The 27312-nt window shown below is 42.1% G+C and overlaps 2 protein-coding genes across 26 annotated transcripts in view; one reads left to right on the forward strand and one right to left on the reverse strand.

Moving 5' to 3' along the window:
* The first annotated feature begins 1924 nt into the window (after nt 1-1924).
* insl5a (insulin-like 5a) lies at nt 1925-4748 on the forward strand. Its single transcript, XM_037114614.1, has 2 exons — nt 1925-2244; nt 4112-4748. Exons 1-2 carry the CDS (start codon nt 2067-2069, stop codon nt 4258-4260), a joined length of 327 nt encoding a protein of 108 aa, XP_036970509.1. The 5' UTR covers nt 1925-2066; the 3' UTR covers nt 4261-4748.
* sgip1a (SH3GL interacting endocytic adaptor 1a) overlaps nt 4670-27312 on the reverse strand; it is a 78656-nt gene continuing 56013 nt past the window's right edge. For 22 of the 25 annotated variants that reach the window (XM_037114533.1, XM_037114540.1, XM_037114545.1 and 19 more), the window contains 13 exons: nt 26619-26699; nt 25611-25685; nt 24641-25426; nt 22110-22231; nt 21655-21808; nt 17057-17116; nt 16011-16122; nt 14964-15119; nt 13509-13644; nt 13144-13346; nt 12660-12724; nt 11342-11506; nt 6191-10547 (listed from right to left, as the gene is read on the reverse strand). In XM_037114533.1, coding sequence (XP_036970428.1) covers nt 10525-10547; nt 11342-11506; nt 12660-12724; nt 13144-13346; nt 13509-13644; nt 14964-15119; nt 16011-16122; nt 17057-17116; nt 21655-21808; nt 22110-22231; nt 24641-25426; nt 25611-25685; nt 26619-26699 — 2138 coding nt within the window. In that variant the 3' untranslated portion in view covers nt 6191-10524. Of the gene's footprint in view, nt 4805-6190; nt 10548-11341; nt 11507-12659; nt 12725-13143; nt 13347-13508; nt 13645-14963; nt 15120-16010; nt 16123-17056; nt 17117-21654; nt 21809-22109; nt 22232-24640; nt 25427-25610; nt 25686-26618; nt 26700-27312 lie in introns of those variants that run through there. The other 3 variants (XR_005077723.1, XM_037114552.1, XM_037114556.1) reach the window with 3 other exon arrangements.

The following is a 27312-nucleotide window of genomic DNA, read 5'->3' on the forward strand; positions in this document are numbered from 1 at the left end:
TCAAACACATCACACGTTCTTCATCAGTGGAGGGAGCTTACTTATGTGCCACTTATGTGACTATTGTCACGAGGGGTTCATCATGCTGAATGTTATGTTCATCATGTATTAATGTGATTACAGCACATGCAGTTTTTAGTCTCGTGCCGCTGACAACAGCAACACGACGTCTCTGAAAAACTACACAGATTTGGAAATGTCAGCATGTTGTTTGGGTTGCTGAACTAAGCGAATAATATTTGGTGTTTATTTTCTGGAAAGAGACAGCAAACTATTATGTCCATTGTTTGAGGGGCTGACATGTCCCAGATCTCTTTAATATACAAAAGTCCCCACCTTAACCTGGAAAACAGCAAACTCTGTGTAGTTAAGTTCTAGTAAATGAATAATAGATAGACCTTCATTACTGTGGATCTTTATCAGGGAATTCTTCCAAGTTCTTAAAGCCACCGCCAAGGAACCTAAAAAAGAAGGAACAGTCATCACGTCACCAAAACTTACTGTGGTGTCAGACTGTGATGACAGCTGTATTGAAGTCTATGGGAGATGCATGAAGAAACATACATCAACCCAACATATCCATGTCATATGACTTCTGATGAAGAAACGCTTGCAGAAAATGAAAGAACACACTTCAGAGAGGAGGTTAACAATGGATTTTTTTCTTTCTTCAAATTTGTGTAGGAAAGTCTCCTGTCCGCGCTGCCGTTTGGCGGTGTAAGTGCATCCTCATCAACGGAAATCAGTCGGACATGCATCATTTGATCACAACGTTATCAGCCCTGTCAGCTGTTTGTTGGTTAACCTCTTGTCTGAAGTGTATGCTGTCATTTTCTGCAGGTTATTAGTTCATCAGAAGTCTTATGACGTAGATACGTTGGGCTTCACTGTGTTTTTCCATGCATCTCCCATAGACTTCAATCCAGCTGACACCACAGTCTGGCACCAAAGCAAGATTCAGTGACACAGTGACCCTTACTTCTTTTTCAGGTTCCTTGGCTGCCACAGGGAACCTAAATGTTTTTGCTCCTGTGGACAGTATGAGCACCACCACCTCTTGCCTAGTGATCTTGATCAGCTAGCATGTGTTTTTGTTTTGGTAGCGAGTGGGAGAAGGAAGCAACTTGTGAGATATACCATCTTTCCTAGTCTCATTTGCATGTAAAGGTCATATAGTGGCCTCATCGTTAAGTTAAGATGTTTTAAAAGCTGTTGAAAATTCCCCATTTCCCATTTAAGGACAAAAAGGCTTCTAATAAAGGAGTCATACTTTGGTCCCTTCTACTTCTATAACCATAACACATGTCTTTGGTTTCTGCTACCACAGGGACAACACCACCGCATGTCCAGCCAAACATAATATAACTTCATTGACATGCTAAGTGGGAATCTCCTCCTTTAGAGATCGAAGTGAAATGTCGGGCTGAATGTCTCATCTCACCGTAATGACCTGCATGATGGACTGTCAACATTGACTCTCGTCCTCTCGGACGGCCCGAACTGCTGTAAAGCCAAAGACGACGAGGCCATCAGAGTGTTGTAAACACATGGAACATCTGCTTGACTGCGGGGGGGTCACTTTGCATCACTTAATTAGCCATGCGGTGTAGCGAAGGTCGGCGCAATCACACAATCACAGAGAGGCCGAGGAGGGGGATCTAATGTGATTGTCAGGTCAGGGTTGTAAAAGTCTTAACGGGCGTCACACTCTCCTTTAGATGCCCCAAGATGGTGAAGGTGGAGAAGACTGGAAACATAAATATGACTTGATTGTCATGACGGATCGTGAGCGGAAGCTGTGTGTGTGTGTGTCTGTGTGTGTGTGGTCATGTCTGTGATTGGCTCAGGAGCTGGTCAGAGGGAGGAGGTGGAGAGATACTCAGCACTGATGAGCTGAAAGGTGGATGGTATATAACACAGGGAGATGGTGCAGCCTCAGAAAGACTCAACCCGAGAGAGAAGACTCGAGATATCAGGGACCGACCGACCGACCAACCAACCAGACCGTTCCAGAACCAACCCGATCGACAGAGTCAAACCTCCCCACACACAGTCGGCTGTCCAGCATGCGTGCTCTGGTGGTGTTGCCTCTGCTCCTGTGTGCGGTGGTGCAGGTGGAGCAGGCGGAGGCGGAGGTGAAGGCGGTGAAGCTGTGCGGCCGAGAGTTCCTGAGGGCCGTCGTCTACACCTGCGGAGGCTCCCGCTGGAGGAGGCTCCTCACCGAGACAGACATGGAGGGAGACGGTGAGACAGCTTCTCTTTCTATCTTACAAACAGCAGACGTGATATTTCCTTTGGTTCAGCGATTTGCCGCACAAGTTTATGCAAGAAAGAAAAATGAAGAACACTGAGAGGGAATTTTAGTCTTAAAGGTGCACTGTGTAGTTTTTGGAGAAGATGTTTTAATCAGAAGAGACAGATCTTCATTGATGGATTTTTTTATGCCTAAACAAACTAAATAAACTATTTTCGTTTTGTGACTGAATAAGTGACCTCAGGACGACACTTTGTTAATATGTGGCGGACCCTGCCACCTTTGTAGTTTCAAACAGTGTTCTGGGGACCTCTTTTACCTCTCAAGTTTATTCAGTTATGGAAAAACAAATAAACATTTCTAACTATTATCACCTCATCGATACTGTAAATACTAAAATTCTGGGTTTGAATTTCTTCTCCACAACTTCGACACAGTGCTCCTTTAAAGAATAGGTTGACGATTATTTCAATCCGTCAGGATTCAACAATCAGGATGAAAATCACCTTGAGGTCGGGCTTCACTTGTCATACAGATGAAATAAGACTGTACAGGAGACAGAGCACACATGCAGGAACCTAATTATACCTGCCAAGACCGGACATAGAGGATTAAATTGAACAAAATACAATTACCTAAAAATGCAAATTAAGGACCGAAATATTCAGCAACTGATATCCACCTCCTTTTAAAAATAGGCACTTTTAGTTATTGGAGATCAAGTTCCTTCACGTAACCACCGCGCATCGATATGCAACAGAACAGAATTGAAAAGACAGAATAAAATAGAAGTTTATGGTCATTGTTTCAGAAACAACAAAACACAGATATCAGCTCTTCGTTTTTGACATCTCCATTTGTATTTTGGGGCACTCAGACATTTGATATTTTTGCTTGAAAAACTATGAATCAATTATCAAAGTAGTCTGCAGTTAATTTTCTTTCAACAGCTTAAGGATAATCAAAATGTTGGCGCTCTAGACGTCACCGAGATATTTTGGGGTGTCCAGGCTGTATTTTGCAGCGAATCCTGCAGTTTGCATCCATCTTTTGAGGACATATAATCTTTTCTGTGGCCCTTTGTCCGCTAGAGGTGACCTTTATAAGATCCCATCTTATTTACAGTATCTAACTTAAACTGTTTGTACATGTAACTCGCTGATTTAGGCGGCAAGATGTGGACCCACTGAACTGCTTGGTATTTCTGCCAAAGTACAGAGTCTAAAACTTTTACCCTACAAGATGTTTTCTGCCAGCGATCTGAAACACTAAACACTTTCCAAAGTAAAAGGGGATTTATATTTCTTAAAGCCAGCACATGGAGCTTTCCTCTGCTGTTTTATTCATCTAAGGCACCGCTCCATTCAAACAACAGTGCTGTGTGCTGCACGTACTGTGCTGTTATATACTATGAATGAAGTGTGGTGGGTGTGCAGGCAGACAGGTGGCCTCGCTCAGAGACGCAGCCCGCTCCTCCACCTTATTACGCCGCAGGAGCAGACATATCATGATTAAAAGCTGCAGCAGGCTGTTCCCCCGGGCGGGCGGCCTCCCTCTCTTACTGTCTGTCACACGCAAACAAACCCAGTTAGCCTATCAGTCGTGCCGATTAGAAAGCGTAAAGTGACACTATAGAAGACAAATAGCACTGAGGTAATCTGTTCAGTCATTTAGAGTTTCCTTATTTAATGGAAACGGAGACCTCAATTACTCGAGACTTTGTTCATCCGTTACTGTGTTTGAAACAACTGAGGAGGAGAAGAAGATGAAGAAGTCACTTAAACTGAATGAGGACAATGTTGAAAGTTCTGCCATGTCAGAGCGCTTCCTAACACCAGCCGTGTCTCTTGGCTGCAGGTTTGCCTGCGGGGGAGCAGAGCAGTCTGGAGAGCCTGAGCAGCAGCAGCCTGGGCTCCCAGCTGAGCAGACGGGACATCAACAACGTACTGACCACCGTGTGCTGCCAGGTGGGCTGCAGGAAGAGCGACCTCACCTTCCTCTGCTGAGGCCGACCCCCTCTCTTCATCTGCTTCTTCTTCCTCTCCGAAATGACTATGCTCTCTCCTCTTCTGCCTTCACTGAAACCAAATCGGAATCGAAACACTGATGTTTTAAGAAACAGTATGATCTCAGTATTGTTTGTATAATAATGCTCGTAGCCCACTACTGCTATTTTTCTAATTTCTTTTTAATACTGCTGTTACTTTTGACTTGTGGGGTTTTGTAGATGTGAACGTGAACCACCTGAGCATCTGCGAACACGTGCAGTGGGAAGACGTGTGCGACCATGAAAACGTACTTCATTAGATTACAACTGAACCTATGATGCGCTCAGGGCTGTTACTCCAAGGGGTGCTGGTGTCCTGTATGCACACGTGTATCCACAGAGTTACCCCTTTGTAAAACGTCCAGCTCCGCTCTGATGTGCTGACAGGCAGCTGTGTTCTTTTCATGTCGCTATTTTTGTCAAATAAATGTTCTTTCACGGGGCTTACATTCTGTGAGTTGTGAGATCTTTGTGCAGTCCATGGCCATCGTAACACCACTATCCTGAAAAAAAAAAAAAAAAGACAGGAATTAGCACCCTATGCCAAAGCAACATACCCAGTTTACATGTGTCTGGGAGCTAGTTTATTTGTAGTCATTTCACTCTCTCCGTCTTCTCTTTCTCCACTCATCACATGCATAAAACACACGTCTACAATAAATAAAACAAAAATGAAGTCTAAAGCAAAGCTCTCAGCCATGACAAAATGTTGGCAGTTAACATTCCAAGACGTGCGGCAGGCCGCGTATCATACTGACATTTCTACAGAATGCGTCATATCATGTTCACACATCATTTTGTGACCTGACGTTCTTATCAGGAGGTGGAGAGGCTGCTGGTGGAGTCAAAGGTCAGAAGGCTGCCAAAATTAAAAAAACAAACAAAAAACAACTTTTCCTAATGTGACCATGACCAAGTATTTTTTGTGCCTAAACCTAACCCGAGCACACGCACAGTGTTGTCACTGCACTAAACTGAAATTCTGCCCTAAAGAAATGTAAAGTTGCAGCATGAACAGATGTAAAGCTCCTCTGTGAGACAGTTTTTAGGCGCAGATTTGAGATAGGGCTAGCGTCATGAACAAAAGATGGCAGACTCCGCCGAACACTGGTTGCTGCTCTGTGAATTTCTGTCATTTAAAAAGGGCACTATGTAGTTTTTGGAGATATAACTCTGCATTTTAATATTTACAATATATAATATAATACAAACCCCACAACTGAATAAACAAGCTGCTCTAGGAGGAAAATAACTTCCTGGAACGCTGTTTGAAGCTAGAGAAACGGCAGGGTCCGCCACCTATAAACAAAGTAAAACGGTATGTGTTGTCCTTTAAGGTCACTTTGGTTATTCAGATTATTCAGTCATGAAAATGAAGACTATCTATTTACTTTGCTTGTTGAGGCAAAATCATCCGATCAAACTTTTTCCCTTAGTGTACCTTTAAATGTCTCTTACGTTACACCTTGGACTGTCAAGTTGTTTTATGAGATGGTGTCTGCAGAACTCCCGTTCCTCTGCAATCTAGCCTAACATTTTTTTCTGGATCACTCAGCATGCTGCCCCAGGATCCCTGGGACTGTTTCATGGTGTCACTTCAACGTCCTGGCATTAGAGCGAGTCTGTCTGCGTTGTTGTTACACATAGTCAATGAAACATGAGTACTTTCGTGAACATTGTGCCAATTTGACTTGCTGGTGGGGCTGGAGGACGAGTCAGGGGATCACCAGCGTCAGACGGATTCTTCCCCTAGGGACCATGAATGTCTGTATCAAATTTAACCGCGATCTTAACAGTAGTTTAAATATTCAGTTCAGAAGGACAAGGCCAAGACAGAAAGACTGAATGACACACAATGACAAACAAAAGGAAAACGGCGAACACAGGCATCCAGTTATAACTTTTATTGGTTTTGGAAAGAAGCAAACTAAGTTTCTCAGTTCATCTTAGCGTTGTTATGTACTGTACAAACAGCTTGCACATGTGTTTGAGGTTAACGGTACAGAACCAAAAAGCATTCTGGCGTATAGCACACATAACCACACTTCCTGCTCTCTTCTCAACATTAATACAGGTAACTGACAGTCAGCACAACACATCAATTCAGTACCATCTACCATCGGAGACGACCCCCACCTGACACTGCAGGCTCTGCATGTGATAATGTATTACTGCTGGACAATTTTACAACAGAGGAGAAAATCTGGAAAATACAACTTTTGTTTAATCTTTTTTAACAGACTGATTTGACTTTTATAGTGTTACATGACCTTTAAGCTAAAAACTATGTAACCTGTAGTGTAGTGGTACTTTGAGACAAATGCAAGATGGTGGATGTGTACGGTGGGCCTCTGTAGATAATGCTGTAGTGACTGTTGCGCTGATAGCTTCAGAATTCACTCAGAAGGTTACAGCTTCCTTGCAGCCATGTTGACCTGTCCAGTCGACTGAGTGAGGAGCGACATGGCTGAGAGGAAAACGTTCCCAAGCTAATGTGAGAGCTAAATAGCACCAATCATCATCACCTTGTAGACAGAGACCGCATAGAAATGATAGTAAATCTTGTCAAAAGAAAGATTGTTTTCACTGCACAACTCGAATCTGATCGTTTTATGAGCCAAATAATCGGTAAATATGTCCGATATCGAGAATTCCATCAATTTATCAGAGTATTGACATGTTTCTAATTGTCCTCTTGTCGTACTGCAGCTCTTAAAGGACCATGATTGGTTGCATTTAGCAGAATGCCGACAGACAATACAGTACAGAGATCTTCGGCTACACTTCACACACACTTTGTTCTTCATGTTGAGCATCAGAGCATTCAGGAAGTTCAACATCATCAGCACAGTGTTTTTTTTTTCTTTTTACACATTAAACAATATAATATTTTTTCACTTTTATCCATTTTAAAAATATTCAGCTTATTCTCCTTAACAGAGGACTGACCGTCCGGGGTACACACACATAAAATACAAAAGAAAGAACAAAAAGCATTTTGGTCAACTTAACCGTGCTCCACAACCTCATACAACTCATGTCATCTCACAGAGACCATTACGATTATGCAAAATAAAGCCATGGATTCAAGCGTTGGCTGGATGATCGGGGGTGTGCTCATGATACAGTCAGGGAGTTCAGGTACCACTGAGGTGAATGGAAACAGGTAAGAAAAACAGGTCCGGCTCATGGTCGAGGCTGAGGAATATCTGAATCGGTAGATGTGGGAAGTGAAATTACTACTAGCATGAGTTCTTTATGTTTCATGAGGTTTGAATAATAACTAAAAACCAGCTGGTCCCAGTAAACAAACCTGTTGTACCACAGTCACCAAACTTGATCACTGCTGCTGAGGAAAACTGATTGCTTTCGTTGTCTTCATCTTGATCTTATCTAAAAGGAAAAGTTTAACAGTTTGGGAAGTGGGCAAACTCACTTAGATGAGAAGAGTGATTCACTCTAAAGTCTGTTAAATGTTCAGATGGAGCCACAAGATGGTTAGTTTAGCTTAGCTTAAAGGAGACTGAGCGTCTGTAGGCTAGCAGCTCTGTGAGGCTGTTGATGCTACCCTCCTTACCATGACACTGCTGATGCTGACTGAAGTATTATAGCTACAATATTCACCATCTCAGTTTCGGGGTCAGTTTTGTGAGAGACCTTCCCTGTCTCTCTCGGTTGATTTGTTCAAGTTAAGGCCGCTGGTTTGTGGATTTCTTTGAGAAGGACTTGTGTCAGATTTTCTGCTGCAGTCCAAAGGATTTGACCAGGGCCTCTCTGCTCCGCTAACAGAGAACATTATCAGCTAACGTTAGTTTAGAAATGGATACCACTAATGTAAACTAACGACCGGCTTCCAGCACAACACAGAAGTTCCACAGAGTTTATTATAATACAACGTACAGCCGGGACGACAGGAGCGCCATTAGTTTTACAGGTAGTCATAGATCAAAATATTGGATAAATATGTTTTTACCTGCCCAACAGGAATTTCTATAGTTATTAAAATTCATCCTTTGGAGATGATGAATGTATAAAATTTCAGTCTGGACTAGTGGTGGACCAACAGACCAATGTCAAACATCATTTAACGCTAAGTCTTTTTTTTTGCAATTGGAAAGACTACACACCCAACAGACGTCTTTTTGTTTAACATTCGCCGAAACCGTTTATAGCCGCTCATGTATACTAGCTAACTAACTCTTCTTTTGCATAGCTTCACCTGTCAATACGCTCCGGACTGTCGATACGGCCATGCTGATGTTGGTGGTGATGTAACTTAATATCTTTAAAATGAACTTAGGTTTTCTTCACTCGCAAAATTTTCTTGACGAACACATATGTAATTCATGGCACAATTCAAGCAGGTTCCACCATGTATTTGTCTCTTGCTGTTGACTACTGTACGATTCTTTTCTGAAACTTTACGTCTCTTTTGATATTCGTAGAGCCAAACAGGTCACATGCCTAAATGTCCGCCTACCTACTCCTCTACATCTCAGAAAATCAATGTGTTTTCATATCTGCTGCGAATCCAGTTTTTACACATCGTTGACTCCTGAACTTCAGGAGGCGCTTGTGAGCAGATTTTACACCTTCAGGCGGAGCCAGGCTTCATCCTGTCTCCAGTCTTAATGCTAAGCTAATCCTCCCCTGCTCCATCCTCGTGCTGAACAGACAGATGTCCATCATCTCCTCCAACACATGAAGAATGTGAGTGCACCGATTTCCCAAAATGTCACACTAACTCTTCAGACTGTGGACTTTGCCCACAGTATAACTAACTCTACAGTAACACTGCTTTCACAAAGCATAACACAGCATCCAGGAAGAGATTTATCTTTTTCTTTAAATTACCCCTCCCACCCCATATATAGCTCAAATCTTCTGTTGCACTTGAGTTAAAAAATTATATCTGAAATAAATTCAAAAATTATACCTTATACTGTACACAGGTTACCCAACTACACAGATAACAAAAAAAAGAGAGAGAATTCAAATATTTATACCTTTAAGGGTTCTGAGTTGTGTGATACCATTCAAATTCTATTCATATACAGAATCACATGTTTTATACAACAAATCATCGTCATCAATAAATAAAAATAGAATGCTGTCATGTACTCTGGAGTCTATCACTGCTGTCCTGGGAACAGAAAGGCTATCTGACAATACGAGGAAAACACCAAACGCCCTTTAAGATATATATTACTGATTTAAAATGACACTTTGTACACTTGTTTTGTTCTGACGGGAAAAACATTATTTTGCAACCAGTACATTGATTTATCATTGCAGCTGCCTAACTGGCTAAAAAGAAAAACCTCTCTCTCCACGTCGGTATATTCCAGAGAAATAAAATAACAGTTTGACTGATCAGTGCATTTATATTAAAAAGGATGTATTCCAAAGTCATGTGACCCTGTAGTACCAGTAGGTGATGCATGGAAATCTAGTTTTTTGTTTGTAGTTGCTTGATTCAGTGTTTCATTTGATTGCAAACAAGCATCATTTGGAACAACATACGCGTCAAAATGCATCCGCAAATGCATTTACTTGCTGGCTAACGGCTGCCGTCAGTGCGCGACAGTGAGGACGGCTGTCCTAGGCTTCGAGCTCAGACTCTCATAGAAAGATTATTTATACAGATGATTTTCTTCTATCTGCTTATGATGTATAACTTATCTGGAACTTTCCTGGGCCCCCGATTCTACATTAACTCGTCTCCCTTTGGATGTGTCAGAGGTTGAGATGTGTGTCCGACCACAACGATCCTATTTATGGGTAATTTTTCACAGCCAAATCTTTCCAGACAACAAACTGTGTGTCGTCCAGAAAATCTAAATCTGTCTGAAAAACGCTTTCTGACTGTGTCTTCGGTCAGGCAGCTGCAGTGACACTTTAAAAAAAACACCACCACACATTGACCAGAGGAGGATGGAGACAGAGGCACAGACTTTAGAGGGAGGGAGAACCCAGATGTCTAACTGCCGCATTACAGATGTCATGAAATGAATACAAATACGATAAGTACATGACCTAAAACAGCTCCACGATGCTAATATGCAAGTTATACAATACTGCTGGGTAGGCTGCGGACCTGTCGTGTGGGCTCCGAAAAGGTTAATGGAAAGTCTGTCTGGTGTCGGTTTGTCCTCTGTCCTCGGTGTCGACCTCAGTCCACTACGATTGTTTTGTTCAGCAGTGCTGTTTCAGTAGTAGTAGGTTAGTTGTCAGCCAGGTACTTTCCTGTAATGCACCAATAAATGTTAGATGTAGATCTTTTATGGATATCTTCTGCAGATGTAGATATTTGTCCTCCCACCTGTACTGCTACTGAACCATCTAGATTATTTTGGTGCCAGTTGCTGAGATTTGCAGATATCAGCTCAGAGATATTTCGACAGAGCGGGGTTGTAAACATTAATGGTGTCCTCTTCAGTCGGGCTGTAATTTTAGCTAACAAATTTGAGAACAAGACAAGCTATCTAGTTGCATTTTCTTGGCCAATATCACCAAAAGAATCTAGATCGATAAAGAGCACGACAGGTTACAGGAAAAAACCTTCTTTGATTTTGGCAAGAACCGCTCCTTTAACTTCTGAGACAGGTGCCACAGTAAGTACAATACTTGAGCAAATTACAAATCATAAAATAAACAAATCAAATATTTTTGGTAATGATGAGATAAGAGAAATATTTTTCCTGGCTTAACTATTCGTAAAAGTAAACAAACATTTTTTGATATTAGTTTTCATGATTAATTTGGAGTATTATAATTTTGAACAAAAGACATATGATTTCACAAGTTGACTGACTTTAATAATAATAATGCTTTTAAAAGGGTTTTCAAAATTCCTAATGTGACAAATATTTCTGAGCTAATATTGATATATTACATCATAATTACTTTGTACTTGTATATGTGAAATTAAACAATTTACAACATCAGTTTAGAGTGGTTTGATCAGCTGAATGAGAGGGGAGGACTTACATTTACTTCATAAACATTTGCTCACATTGTTAGTATGATAGTGAACTGACCTGCGGCAAACCTCTTCTTGACGAGAGAGAAGCGGTATCCTGGCCCAGCCAGTTCAATGTCACAGCCTGACAGCGTGCTGCCCTCACTGGTGAACTGCACCGCCAGTGGAGCTGGTTTACTGGGGCCTTCTGTTAGCTGAAAGCGGGCTAACAACGAACCCACACCTGAGGGAAGAGAGCGAATTTAGAAAGACCTCTGTATGAACAATGAAGGAATAAACACTTGTGATGACGTGCAGCAGGGAATCGATTCTGGAAAGTATTTTGAATGGAGAGCAGGAAGTTATGTTTCAGAAGAATCAAAATGCAGGTAACAGACAATGTTATATTTACGGTAACTTTTCATTGCAGGAACCGACTGCTGTATAGAATCCTAGTACAGGACATTAAACAGATAAAGGACAAATACAGAATATCACATTTAAAAGTAATTCATGTCCAAATGACGCAGAGCGAAACTGATCACGTTTTAGCCTCTTAAAGAAAATACATAATTTAGTTTGCTGTCTTCCTGGAGATCAGGTGAGCCCTGGAGGCTTTCTGATTTGTAATACATGAAACAGGCCAACAATTTGAAATCGGATGACGTTAGATCTATAAATCAAACTACGCGCTGTCAGCTGAAAATATGTCTGAGAATAAAAGCTGCTCTGGAAACATAAAGGAACAACACAGACAGCTACAGTGCAGTCTGCAGAGACGTCAGCCATATAAATGTTTTCTTGTGACACCGTTTGTAGACACCAGGGAGCAGTGTTTAATCAGGCAAAGCTGAAAATCACAGAGGGCGCCATCCTTTCCTGAGGTGCATCATGTTCTACATTTTTTGTCCTGTAGCCTGCTTTGCTGCATCATTGACTCCTCGTGCAGTTTCTAGGTCAGTGTAAAAATTCATCCAGCTCTAAATGTCTGCTGAAACTCTGTACCACCTCAGGTAAGAGCAGAACAGTGTTCAGCGTCTGAACACTGTTCTGCTCTTACCTGAACAAACTGCACAGTCTGAAGTTCAGACTGTGCAGTTTGTTTCAACCCCAGTCTCTCCACATTCTGGCTCTTATTCGGGCTATGGATCATACAGCTGATTCCGTCTCTTCTGTACTGATACAATCTGAGTGACTCTTTGTTGATATATCCGAAGGTAAATCCTGCTCAGAAGTCTAAAAGTATCAAAGGTGACACCGAAGCTGTCATCAGGTTGTTCTGAGCCCAATTTTATGACAGACCTTTTATAAATGTAAAACAAAAAGCAGGACTTTCTCATCCGTCACCACAAGGCTATTCTTTAAAGAATATCTTATCACAACTCGGTGCATCTTACCTCCATTCTCAGATTTCTGTGAGATATCAGGAATCTTCCAGAGAATTCTTTGCTGCTCCGCGTTCCTGTCACGACAAAAAACACCATTAATATTTTCAATATTTCATGTTCATTACATTACATTTCAAAACATGACTTGCTGGCCAAACAGCCATTCCATGGCCCCAAAATCAATTTCAAGATTTTCACAAACATATGATCGGTCATGTCATTACGCGTGTTGAGGTAGCAAGTCAAATACTGAACAGGATGTGAGATGATTACATGCGTTCAGACTATAGTGTTGTAGATAAAACATTAGATCAGATACTGATTAATGTAGAACGGTGTGCAGACAGTTAAATCTGCTTGAGTAGTTCCATATGTGTCCACATATCAGGAGTTAATTGACACCCTGGAGCCAATCACAATGCACCCAGGCATAAATGGTATATGCACTGTATGTTGAATGGTAGTTAATACCATGACAGAGTTTAGACTGTACCATGCAGCAGGAGGTAAGACAGCTTGTAGTTTTGAAACCCCTCCATCGATAGGGACGAGGAACTGGACGTTGTTGAGGGCCATTGGCGACGTCATGGCCTCTCCGTTGTATTTGAAGTCTATCCTCAGGTCAGTGCTGGTTGGCTCACATCTCCAGCTCACCGCTAGATTCAGGGGTACCGACTGGTGCCCCTCCGCCGAAACCTGCACAGGCAGAAAACATGCAGACACAACTTAACTAATAATTCCAAAGCATTTTATCTAACATTAATTGATTCTTATATAGCGTCATGGTGTTCCTACAGTCCTTCATTAAAAAAAAAACTTTTGCAGGTAGCAGAAACTTTTGGGGCTATGAGAGCTCACCTGATACTTGAGCATGTCCACGTTGTAGTATGTTGCCTGTGGCTTCTGCTCTGCCACCTTCTTCAAATGGGATATCAGGTTTGGCATGTTCACCCAGAAATCCTTGGAATCGGCCTTGCTTTGTGTGGTGGTGTCGCTGGTGGGGGAGAAAAACACGATCAAGGTCCTGATAATTTGTCAAAGCTGAGGAATTTCTCATTTCTCATTTTATGAACCTATAGTGCAGATTGAAAGAAATATCTGAGCAGATAAAACTAACTTAATTTGGAACTAATGACAGGTTTGGTCAGCATTTTAATTTTAACAATAGGGCAAGAGATCAGGCTTTACACTGATTTTACAAGGACTCGGCAGGAAAAACATTTCACGACTGTAGAAATTACAAAATAACTTTGTAATGATCACATAAGCAACAGATAATTAGGCAGTATTTTTAGGCACTGAACAGTGATGTTTTGTATAACTTACATAACATAATACCTAACATAACATAATATTGGTTTTTATGGGTGTCAAGTTAATTAGTTAAAACTTAAATAATTAGGCAAACTTAAATAAAAAAGAAAGACAGGATGGGAAAAAAGCTGACCTCTGTTTGTCTGGAAACTCAGATGACCTCATGATGATTCAGTACACAGTCAGCACTTGTGCCTGAGATGATCTCACTGAAAGTTACTCATCTTGCCTGGTTGTTACCAAACAACCAAACTCTTAAATGGTTGATGAGCTATATCTCAGATTTTACATCCTTATTTCAGATACAAAAAAATGTCCATGATCACATTTGTGATTTACTATTTTAGGTTTTAACATATTTTTAATCCTCTCGATGCATTCATTTTGTCATTTTTATCTATCTTTTAATTTCCTTGTCTGATCTTGATTAACTTTGAAGCTGTTTTAGACACTGTATTTAGAAAACACATGTGCACAAAAAGTCTCAATTAGCTTTGCTTGATCACTATAACATACCTTAAGTGGGATTAGTAGGATTTGTTGTGAGGGAACAAGCATTATTTTGAGAATGAAATACACAATGATTATCATGAAATATACACAATGAATTGGAAACAAAAGAGTCTGTCGTTTGCCCTTATACAAGTATAACAAGAAGGTGACTCATTGTAATTACATGATGTAACAAGTTGTCTAAGCTATTACTCAGATGCTCTATGAGAAATTCATATTATTAAAACTATTTATAATGCACCGTGAGTAAGAACATTTGATTTGGTTTCAAGTTTAGTTAAATTACAAAAACTCAAACTGGGGGTAATTTCCAAGTCGAACAATAAAGCATTCAGACTTGAGCTACACATGTGAGGAGGATGCAGTAAGAGTTGTAGTGTCATCATATCTTTTCACTTCTTCACTGAGCCAATGGCTCCAGTGGAACAACTGTGTTTATGATTTTGTTGCAACAGTGAGGTGGTGAGTTCACAGCAGTGTCATTACCAGCAGAGGAGCTGGGGGTTAGGCAACACATGCTCCAGTCGGCTGTAGTTGGTTATGCTGAAGGTTAGCACGGCAGGGGACGGGTTATTGGCAAAGTGCCGCGTTATTCCCGCCGGAAACGACAAAACCATCTCACCTATGATCTTCACAACACACCTGAGGAGGAAGAGGTAGACAAGGAGAGGGTTAGAGAGGGAGGAAAGACTGGAGAGACAGACATCAAAATAAACTGTATAGTGTGTATTTGATTTCTCTATTTTACTCTTTGTGTGTTCTTTGGTGTGGTCACCACCCTCTCAGCTGTCAATCACAGTCCCTGTGCCTCATGAGGCTAGCAACGACTGCTACCAGAGTTATGTAGTTAGCACCTGTTAGCTACAGCAATGCCAAAATAATTCTGACATAACTACAGCTGTAGCTGTAATTAAATACATTGACACTGAAACTATGTATTTAGCTTTACAAGCCTGTGCATGCTACCTAACTAACTGGCTAACTAGCTAGGCGAGGTTGTCACCTTGGTCTCCTGGGCCTATTCAGTGTCAAAGTGAACAGAGGACGGGAGCAGCGAGCTAGTTATCTGTGCAGTGTTTTCATTCTAAAGATGTTCCTAAAATGCTCCTTATAAAATGTTACTATGTCACAGCAGCAGAAGGCTCTGGTTAGTTGACACATTTATTTCTTTAATATTGAACACGTTGGGTTGACGTTGGGGAATCTTAAATAACATTATTTCTGTCATGTTAATGAGTTTTTAACAAATTTATACAAAGTTTTAAACCCCTCTGCGAATGATAAGTACTTGTTTCGAAACACGACACACAAGATTTGTTTAGGAGAATAACTGTATCAAATCCTTAAATATGATATAGCAGCTATGCAATTCTGTGTAGTCAGCCATAGAAAAAGTTGTTTATAACAGTCACAGATGCATCATAGGAACAGCTATAGTCACTGATGGTGACATTAATCCATTCAGTTACATTCCCTACTGTAAGAAGAAATGACAGGATATGCTAGACTGCGTGATGCTATTTGTTGACCTACTTGCTGGGATCAGCTCCTTTAAAGAAGGCATTGACTGTCTCTGTGAATGCAGCGGCCACAGGAAGCGTGTCCTGAGCCCCCATGGTGAGAGGACTGGGCCCTCTGGAGCAGCCTGGAGGTAACAAACATGCATACGGACACACAAATACATGTTAAAATCGCCTGACTACACACACATGCACCTGAACTTTAAGGTCAAACAGCTGCAACCCAAAATAACACGTAACAGCCCAAAGATGTCAGTGGATTAAGAATAGATGTTACATGTTACAACTCCCCAATCACGACTCTACTCTCTTCCTAACCAACAATGTGTGGATGAAATGAGGAACAAGTGGTGTGCGAACTACTGCTATGAAATGAAACTGATTAGAAAGAAAGAAATGAGAACAAATATTGGTGTTAGTAAGGTGGCATGAAAACAGCAGGTTATGTGCGTAAGAGGACAACCCATTTCTCTCTGCTCTTTGACTGGGAAACTGTAGAAATAGACTCATATATCTCCCTTAAATATAATCATTTTTTATACAGCATGTTAGACACTGGCATCAGCTTTTAATTGAGTAAGAACAGGTAGATGAGAAAGGAAAGACCAGAAGCAGGCAGACTGAAAGAGATGTGCATGCTCGTTTCAGACATGCTGCTGAAGCCGGCTTATTCTGACGAGATCAAAAGAAGATCAGACAGTCCAAAGATCAAACCAAGTACCAAAGGACCAAAAGTGACGACAGAAAGATTAGTGAAATACACAAAGAACGATGATTCTTCAGGGGATGAATGAAAGGCAGTCAGCGCAGACGAAATGAGAATGAACAATGTGAGGAAGAGAAGGTAGAGGAAGGCAAGACCGCATATGACGGGGCAAAGCCAGGATATTAGCATGGCCTGGGTTAGGGTGATGGTTGGACTGCAAGGAGGGAAGGAAGGAAGGGAGGAAAGAGAGGAAGGAAAGACAGGGGCAGGGGGCAAGGGAGGGGCGAAGCTTGCACAAATGAGCCTCAGAGAGTGTGCCGTGTGAACGCTACCCTGGTGCAGAGCAAACTTACCTTCAAAGGTTAAATAAAACTTCCCTCTGTCAAACCATACAAGGGATGGCTGGTCATTCTCTGTGTGGGGTGGAGGGGTGGAGGAGGGAGATTGGGGTCAGGGTAAAAGGTACGAGGAGGAGGGGGGAGGAAGAGGGATGGAAGGGAGGGAAGTGGGTGAGGAGGGGTGAGAGGGGGAAAGGAGAGAAGGACAGTAGCGTGAGTCTCACATGGCAGGTCTATCACACGTCACGGTGAAGTGAAACGTGGAGGTGGAGGCCGGGGGGTGGAGGACGAGAGAGGGACACAGGGCCACGGCAAGACGAGACAGGACACGTGACGACACGGGTGCGACGGGATGGTGTGTTGCGTGGGTGCTTGCGTGCGTGAGGAAAGGTAGGAGTGAGCGGCTAGGTGTGTGTTGCTCGTTGGCAGCAGTGCGACTCAATGTACAAGATGTGCAGCGCAGGAGAGAGGTAGTCGAGGCTGTGGAGTCTGAGGGGACGGGGCCGCCAGAGGAGTCAGTTTGGTGGTTGACAGTTTCAGGGGCAGCAGCTAATGTTTTCCCAAGAGCGCAACATGATGAAAATGCAATTCTGCACCAGCTGATGTGCGAGTTGTGGCAATTTTAGTAGCACACGGGATCCCCTGCAAAGCTGGGACCACTTTCTTTATCAGGTTCATACTGAGTCTTAAAAGGACAGTTCAACCATAAATCAAATGTAACTAAGTACATTTTGAGTACAATTCTTAGGTACCTGCACTTCACTTCGGAATCTTCATTTTCAGTTATGTTATATTTTCACTAGCTAACCTAATCTAGGAGGCGACTTAACTTTTTACTCACTTCATTTATTGCTTAACTTCAGTGACTAGCATCACTGATTGTACTGCAATGCAGTTTGCAGATGTAGTTTAGAAGAAAGAAAATAATTCCAACATGAAACTCCTCACAACAGGTGCTGTGGATTATCTTCAGCAACCGTGTCATGATTTCTAAAAAAAAAAAAAGGAGTAGAGTTTTTCAAATGTTGGTGCTTTGAGTACTAAATGCCCAGTGATAGTTACTTCCAATATATTTGAGAGAGGGCGGACATCTCTACAGCCACCATCTCTACACTCACAGAAAATCTAAATGACTAAATAACACTACAGTTAAAAATGTGTTTATCAAATTTTGGGGTGTTGTGTCCCTTTAAGCTTACTATGTTCACATTTTCCTTTCAGGCCTCTTCTTTCCAAATTATGAAACGGACAGATTCAGATGGTTTTGTTTCAAAACACCCTGCAGGGGGCAGTCATGAGACCTAAACCAGAGAGCAGGGAGAAGGAGGGACTGTGGTGCACAGAGAGATGCTGCATCCTATTTTTCAGGGGCTGGAACCTCCAAGAGATGCAGACCATGAAGGTGTAAAAGTGCATTTAGACAATTCCGGTTCAAGTTCATCACAAAGGGATTTCATTTGTAAACTCATTTTTTCTCACTAGATTTTAGCCTTTCGGGAACATGACAAGTATTTATAATATTCCAATTTGAGAAGGGAATATTCTTGTATTATATTCCGAAATGGTTGGGAATTGGTGGAACACAGCTCACTGCAGGCTGCGAAGGATTCACTGGTTCTGACCTTAAACTTTGGACAAAAGAAGCAGAATTTGGAGGTACCTTTCATCAGAGACAAGCCTTCCTGGATGGTCATCATGTCTTTGGTTTATGAATTCAGTCTTTGGAGGATCCAGCCCCAGAACTGGGTTGCAGTTTGATTTTGACAAGAACAAGCATTGCAAGGGATACCTTTCATAAACAGCCTCCATTGTATGTGACAAAAATGGGAATCTCCCAGTGATTCATAACTCATGTCGGTGTTTCAGTTCAACTGGGCAATCACCCTGGCAAGAGTAGGGCAGGCCTTTTCCCATCCATCCTATTGTTTTGATGTGGGGTCCCAGCTGTGAAGGTGTGTCGTTGAGTGAGTGGACTAACCAGAGTGTTGTGTGATGGAGCGATGAGAGCAGCGCAGTGCTTCATGAAAAGAACAAAAGGGCAGGTGTTCAGACTGGGAGGGCGGGGTTTGGGGCTGCATTTTTCTGTGGCTGGAGAGTGTGCGAGTGACATGTGCGAGAGGTGGGGGGGGGGGGGGGCCACTGGGTCAAGCGTGGGAGTAGACCAAGGCTTTAAGGCCAGTGGAGATTGGTTGAACTTGAGGCTGTGTCGTGCTACTCCAGCGGTAGGGAGAGGATAGCATGAATACCAAACAGCTGCTGCCTGTCTAATTCGGCCTAATTCTCATGCCAGACTTCAAACGACTCTGTATTCAGCAGCTCTGATCTGGCAGTGTGTGAGTAAGTGTATGTTTGAGTGTACGTGAGAGCGAGAAAAGACGGACAATATGGATCTCAAGGGCCCACAGATAAGGAGCTCTTCAGACATGCCCACTGAACACACAGCGGCACATTAACACTCAAACACACTCTTGTGTTGCAGACTGAGAGTAAAGGTATCTGGGAGTGACTGCACTGCACACAGACACACACACACACACAGTATGTGTCGCCAAGAGAAGAGACAGGAGGTTGCCATGGTGACATGGCGAGACAGCCACTGGTGCACAGTCATAAAACAGAGAGAAAAGTCTCACGAGCGGGCAGATGGGCAAAGGGGAAGACACTCGAAACTTTTCCGTTATAACAAAAAAGGTTATGCAATAGATGCAGCTTTTGTGTCGCCACGGCTTTCATTTTTTTTTTTTTTGGCAGATTTTCTTTCTGTGAGTGAATGAGGGAATGAGAGAGTGAGATGCGCAGATATGAACGAGAGAGTGAGGCTCTATTAAATCATATCTATTAAATACTCGGGAAATGTGTGGGCATGAGCTGGCGAGAGCAAAACAATGAAGAAAAATGACGACTTCACTGAAAAATGCTGCCACAGTTGAAGAGAAAAAAAAAAATGAACGTGTGGTATTTCCCTACATCTTTGAGCAAAACCTTGGGTAGATTGGTCAGACAAGTAGGTATTAGGATAATGACACAGAAACTGTCTTTTAATACATCTCATAATCTGAGAGGTTTTTAAGTTAAAAAGGTAAACATGAGGCTGAAAAGGCTTTCCAAATTGTGCCAGAATGTGGGACAAAAGACCAAAAAGAGTCTCACTGCCCCAATACCTACAGTCTTGACATCGATTGAGAACGTTCAAAAACACTCAGTGATGGCCTTTACCCTTCTGTGTCAAGTGCACTCTGGGTAAAGAGCATCAAACAGATTGAAAACAGACACAGGAACACTCCTCCAACCCCCTTCACAACCCCCATCCCCTCTCCTCTCTCTGAGGGGATCATTACTGTACCTGCAAACGAATCAAAGTGTCTCTCAAAGGTGGGCAGTTTGTCTACATAAGCATCGTCTTCTGACAAGCCAACGGACAAATAGAGAGACAAACAAACGGCAAAACAAAAAAAATAAAAAACAGAAAACAAATGAAACCAAGGAAAAAAAAGATTTTAAAAAATCTGAAAAGTTCTATTATGTACACAAAAATGAAACTGCAAACAACAACAAAAGAAAATGCATATTTAAGTCAAACAAAATGAAATGGTGAAATGAAAAAAAACCCCAAACTGGAATAGGGTGACTTTATAATTACAACAGTCTCTGGGACTTTTATATCATAGCCATCAGTGTTTTAGCCCATCAACAAAGCCACAATTAATGAATAATGTATACAGTGAGAGCTAAAATAACGACCTCAGCAAAATCTCCATACGGACATTTGTTGATGTGATGGTATGAATCTAGTTAAGCCGCTTTAATATTTGTTTGGTTGTGCAATTTGTTTTTAAAAAATCGACCTAAAACCAGGGACTATATTCTGTTTTTATGTAACTGCTGCTGCCTCCAGAGTGTGTCTATGTTTTAATTCTATTATGACTCAGCCATGATACAGTCTACTGAGATTGGCCATTATCCACTCACTCTGCACTGCAAGGTCCTCCAACACTGACTGGAAAGTTAAAACAGGGAGCATAAACTCTTTCTGTGCCATTAATTCATTAGAGGAGGGTTTCTTGAGAATGGTTGTGATGTCAAATAAAAATTAACACCCCGCTGCACATTCACACCTCCCACTCATACAGCATGTGAGTGTGTGAGGGAGTGTAAATAGGAATTGTCTGTGCATGTGTCAGCCTAAACCAGACACAATATTTATGTGCAGTTTAACAATTCATTGTAACTAAATGATCTTTAGCAGTTATTAATTCTTATGTTACATGCAGAGAACTCAAGATACAAATGACTGAAGTCATGTTTTGTTCCAATCCATCACAGCTGGTATCTGCTAACATTCTTGAGTTTATGACTGTATGATAATTACATACTAGGTCGCGGAGCTGCTTTAATAATATTCAGGAAACTGTCGCCACCAGAAAATAATAAAAAAATTAATTTAGAAATGAATGAATATACAACTGAATGAGTCATTCAACACAAACTCTGAACATAAGGAAGTACGGGGCCAGAGCATAAAGTCAATAATGAACTTTTAATGTTCAACATGAACACTTAAATTCAGCTGTCGCTGCTGTGACTGCGGGCTTCAGACGACAGGGAGCACACACCTGACACGGACACGGAGAGCTCTTTACCGACGGTGGGGGTGGTGGCGGCACTCATGGAGTTGGTGGAGGAGATAGAGGAGGTGCTCTCGGCCCGTGCCAGTGGGGCGATGGGAGGGGGGCTGGCAGAGTGCACCGGTGGGCTGAACGGACGATTCTGAAAACATAAAAAGGACAAAGAGGGATTAGAGTGAACAAAATGAAAACATATTTTAAGGTTGAAGGTTTTTGCATCTTATGAGATCGCTTGTTCCGCTTTCAGAGAACACATTTAACAATCAAATTTTTCTAGTTATCAGGTTAATGGTTATCAGTAAAAGTGGATTCAACCATTAGCAAGTTGTACCGTTGTGTTTGGCTTTTCCTGCAAGTTGCTAACTTCACCAAAACAGCTGCAGAAATATCAAAGCACAACCATCTCAAATATAAGTAAAATTATCATATACTGCAAGACTTACTACATCTCCTATAGAGGGTTTTCCTGGAGGAAGTTTGGGCCGTGAAGGGGGGCGAGGTGGAGGTGGTGGTGGGGTGGCGTTTACTGATGAAGGAGTGGCAGGTCGCACTGGAGAGGAGGAACCTGCCGAGGAGAAACACAGAGGGATTACTACATAATACTTGGTCAGACATGTCAGTGTTCCCATTCTTTTCTTGAGGACATTTCAGTGATGATCTAGCTAGTATAACAGACAGGGATCATACCCATATACGAATATGTTCCTTTCTGTGGAAGTCGGATTTAAATGATTAAAATAAATAATTAAAGAGTAAAACACAGAGCGCATCTGTCTCATCTTCTCACTGCAGCTCTGCATCAAAATTAAGGGAGTTACTAGTATAAAAGTAACAATGATGGTAAAACTGTATTTCACTATATGATGGTTAAAAAACTTTAGTTTGACTCAAAAGTTCGAGGTGAGTTTGCTCAGTGTAATAAGTGCCACTGACTCCCGCCCTCTATGAAACGCTGCTAAAAAAGTTAGTTAACTTTTCTATGTCTTCCATGTCTTTTATGTTTTAAAACGTTTATTTGCTTTTACTTTATGTACAGTCTATGCTCTTGCCTGGTGACGCTGGGGTTGTTGCCATTGATTACTGTAGATCACGTTTGATCACGTGATATTTCTGGCTCGGAGGACTAGATTCTAGATCGGCCGTGAGACAGATAATCTTTATGTGTATGGTGTCCTGTGCTGAGAATATTGGAGCACACTGCACACAGTACCATCAAAGCTGATTTTTTATTCTTCATGTGTGGGGCTCTACAGATAAAAAAAATCTCTTAAGATTTATAAAAATCTTTATGTGTGTACTACCCTTTAGCCTACTCAAAACACTTGGACATAAAGTTACATCACCAATTGCCATTACCATCACCGAGACCTCTATAAAAGAGTGAAAACAGACAACTTCCTATTCTCACTGCTTCGGGTGTCTGTTACCACTGACAGGATATCTTAAAGCTGTAACCAGGAAAAAAAACATTTCTAAAAAGCACTGGCTTGTTACAGTTGCTGGCCAGCTATTAGTCCAACACTTTCTTTTGTGAACCACTGACCTAAATTTGAACAATGTTCTCCCATGTATTGAGATTTTTCTTCACACGTATTGTGCATTTTGGATTTTTTGCTTTGAAGGGAAAAGCTGGACATGTTGAAAGCTATTTGTAAACTATGTAAAGCACACATCACATACTGCAGAAACACGATAAACCTTACTGCCCACCTAGCAAGACACCATCCTGAGGTAAATGCAGAGCTAAACCAAACCAAGCCAAACTATCCGCAGCAGCAAGCCAGCAGACACTTAAAGTAGCATTGTACAAAATACCCAGCAGTTCTGAAAAAAACAAAACGCATAAATAAATCAATCCTCAACTTTATTTGCAAAGACCTGCGGCCTTATAGTGTTGTGAGGAATACAGGATTCAGGAACATTTAGCCGCACGGTTAGCTGACTTTCTCCATGTCAAGTGCTATGTGCACACACTCAACCTGGCCTCTCAGCGTGTCCAAAAGCTGCCGGCTTTAGCAAGATTACTCGGATGAGTACGGCGTGACTGGATTTTTCCATAGACGTGCCACAGAACTTCATGTTTTGGAGCAAAAACAGAAGTTGCTGGAGCTCACAGTATATATTTTTTCTACACCATATTTGTCTTTACCTCTTTTATATGCATTCTTATATGCAGTCCTTTTGAAAAGAGAGAGTAAGTTGAAATGTAGGAGTTTACTTTAAAATGGTTCAAATATATTGCTGCTGAATAAATCTTAAAAACTGACTCACACGTGATGTATATTTTTGGGGGAAATATGGGTCCTTATATAGTCTGTGGACATCATCATCATTCAACTTGTTCACATGGTCTGCTGTTAAAAAAGCAAACTAAAAATCACGTAAATTAGCAATATTGAAGAATCGCAATTTAAATCGAATCAGCACCCCCCAAAAATGTAAAAAAATCGAATCAGGAGAAAAGCATATTGTCCCAGCCCTAGAGGAAACTATACATGCACTAAAAAAAAAATGCAAACAAAGCAAAGTCCAATGTTTAACTACAAATCAGTCAGAAAAACAGCCTCTTTTAACACAACACAATTCTGCAGCAGAACGACAGCATACACATATACAACCGAGCCAAAACATGACCTCCTTTCCAGGGAAAAAGACAGTGCACCTTCACAGCTCAGTTTGTGTCTAACAATGAAGATGGTGCAATCAGCTCAAAAGAAATCTGGAGATGGTGCAATGCTGGAAAAACAATCCTTTCTCATCTTCAGTCAAAACAACAGATGCTATTATATCTAGTCAACTTATTGGAGGATGACCTGTGTTTTCATAAATCAATTCGTGTGATAAGCAGTCATAGTCCTCCGAACAGGGTTCTTATTATCTAGACAAGACTAAGCAAGCTCTTTCCACCAATCTAAGCTCTTAAAAAACAGTCCTCTATAAACAGTATCCCATGTTGACATCATTGTATACTCACCACTGTTTGTGCCACCAGCTCCAGATGTGGGGCCCGGTGACGACACCACAGTCCGATATGTAGGGGGAGGAGGTGGGGGTGGTGTACTCCGGCTCCCCTGGCTCGCATCGTTGGGCGAGGTGACAGTTTCACCTCCGTCCTCTTTGGGTTGGGTGGTGTCTGTGTTCTTTGACTGCTCCTCTTGAGACAGGACCAGGGGCACTGGGACGGGGCGTGCTGTAGGTTCCTCAGCAGGAGGAGTCACCGTAGGAGGAGTCACCGCAGGAGGAGTAACCGCTGGAGGGGTTCTTGCTTTGGGAGCAGGAGCTGGTGGGACAGTGGTGGGCGAGTTGATGGGAGCGGGAGAGGAAACAGGAGGAGACGCAAGCTCCTTTTGTGGTGCTGGGGGTGGAGAGGTGGCGAGCATGGGAGGATTTCGGTCCTCTGGTGTAGAAGGACCTGAGGGGACAGAAGGTGCAGCATGCTCCTCTGAAGGAGGTGGGGAGGTGGGTAGAGGAGGCACAGGTACTTCTTTTGGGGGAGGGGAGGTCGGGAGAGGTGGTGCAGGGTCCTCTGGAGGGGGTGGTGATATAGGTAAGGGTGGGGCAGGAGATTCTGGTGGGGGCGGCGAGGCTGGTGGCGGAGGTGCTGGTTCTTCTGGTAGAGGCGGTTGGTTAGAAGTTTCTTCACTGAAGCAGACCCATGATTCACCCGTTTCCTCACCAGCAGGGGGTTCAGGTCCAAAAATGTTGTCCAAGTCAGCGATTGAGGGCTTCCTGGTGGAGCCGTCTGCTTCTGTTGACGCTTCTGAAACAGAGACAACAGGTGATCAATCAAAGGCTGCGGCTGCAGAGGTGGTCACTATGTTTACATGCATAGATAGAACATGACAGACAGAACTATAGACAAAAAGATGGAGAGAAAGAAGCTGCTGTTTCAGAATATTAGGTGTTTTATCCTGTGGTGACAGTTTGAAAAGAAGATTTCTTACCAGTATCATCTACAGGGGAGGAGCCAGTCGGCGGGGTGGAGGTGGGGACATTCTTGGGTGGAAGTGGAGGTGGACCTGCACAAGTATCAGTGCAACAATAAGTGATCCTTTCCAAATTATTCCTAAGCTCTGTGAACCTTGCATGTGACTTCCAGCAAGTCCTGTCACATAACTAGACCTGAGTTCTTCCATAGTAACGGGACACTAATCCTCTTCCTCAGAAAAATCAGTTACTCATGAAGATCTAGCTTAGCATATTTATCGCGTTAATAGTACTAACACTTATTATTGCTGAGCACAGTTAACTAAGGCCTTCAAAGTGCTGCAAGTGCTGTCAGTTATTATGATACTATGTTACTCATGTTAGTTCCAAAGAGCACTGGAAGAATCATCCATAATTGTTTTCCCAGTAACCTCCCCAAGAAACTTGTGAGTTACTTAAGGAAACTACACCTTAAAGCCCTTAATGGTTGTTTATGTTTGGGCTTCTCCTGTCACTGCAAATTATGATGGGCTGACTTTGGCACTAACTGAGTACAGCTTCATAGATGAGCCTTATACACATACATTATTGTAAAAATAAAAAAAGCTTTGAAAGTTTGGACCCATACAGGACAGGTATTGTGCCTCCTGCCAAGCAACCAAAACCACTTGAGAACAAGGAATCATCCAACAAATCATCAACCATGCAGCACAGTAAATTAGGACACCATCATGCCAAAATGCAAGGAGGACACAGCGAGGGGAGGAATGGTGCAGTATGGCAGACAGGCACTGAACTCGCCCATGTATTAAAAAAGATACAACAATGAATCATTTGGTGGCGAAAGGGGAGATGAAATGAAAACATTTACAGCTGAGTGTTATCACCACACAACTGTTTGATGGGGTCCGTTAGTCGCATGAGGGGATGAGGGGGTTCATGAGGTGAGCCGTCAATGGAGCTGTGCAGCCATTCCAGGGAGCAGAGGATGTGCTGCACAATATGCATAGAACGATTAAACTTACTTCCTGTGGGGAAGGATCTTGTCAAAGAGGCTTCAGGCTCTGACAGAGGAGCCCCCCACGCATCAGAATCGGACAGAACCACTAAGTTCAGGAGGGGACAGAGAAGGCCAAGTAAGGGGAATACTACCAAAACATTTAAGGGTTTGTAATTCTTTGTGGCTCGAAAGAGCAAAGGGTGTCAGAGGGGAAACAGCACAGATCAGCATGTCAAAAATATCTTTCATCCATAAAACTGATTTCTAGCCTCAGTGGCCGACTGCAGGAGGGATGTGATAGACCACAAAAGCACCTTCAATGTCTTTTGCTTGCCAACTGAATTCCACTGCCACTATAATAGAGAAACGCAGGATTTAGCACAAAATGCAGACATCTGAAGAAATGACTACAGCCCTCTTCACTCAAACTGATTTCTAGAGGCAGAAAAAAATCATTTTGGCACAAGACAGACCCACAAACTGCATCTAATCTGCTGACTGTGACTTGTGACCACATCTGCCATAGAATAACAACATTATCTTATCATTAATTCAACATATACTTTACTTTAACATGGCTATAAAAAAAAGTCAGCTCAAAACTAGCCTAACCACTTGTCTCATAAACAATTATTATTATCATTAGGCAATCTGAAATATATGAGAGTTGAATTATCTTGAACAGATATTCTTATATTGTTCACTGTCTTGCTGTAATA

The sequence above is a fragment of the Acanthopagrus latus genome, chromosome 11, assembly GCF_904848185.1.
Source record: "Acanthopagrus latus isolate v.2019 chromosome 11, fAcaLat1.1, whole genome shotgun sequence".
NCBI lineage: Eukaryota > Metazoa > Chordata > Actinopteri > Spariformes > Sparidae > Acanthopagrus > Acanthopagrus latus.

Bases quoted from the DNA above. Each gene is read 5' to 3' on its own strand.
- insl5a (XM_037114614.1), top strand. From the start codon at position 2,067: ATGCGTGCTCTGGTGGTGTTGCCTCTGCTCCTGTGTGCGGTGGTGCAG. The intron at 2,245-4,111 runs GTGAGACAGCTT...TCTTGGCTGCAG, and splicing joins GACAGACATGGAGGGAGACG to GTTTGCCTGCGGGGGAGCAG.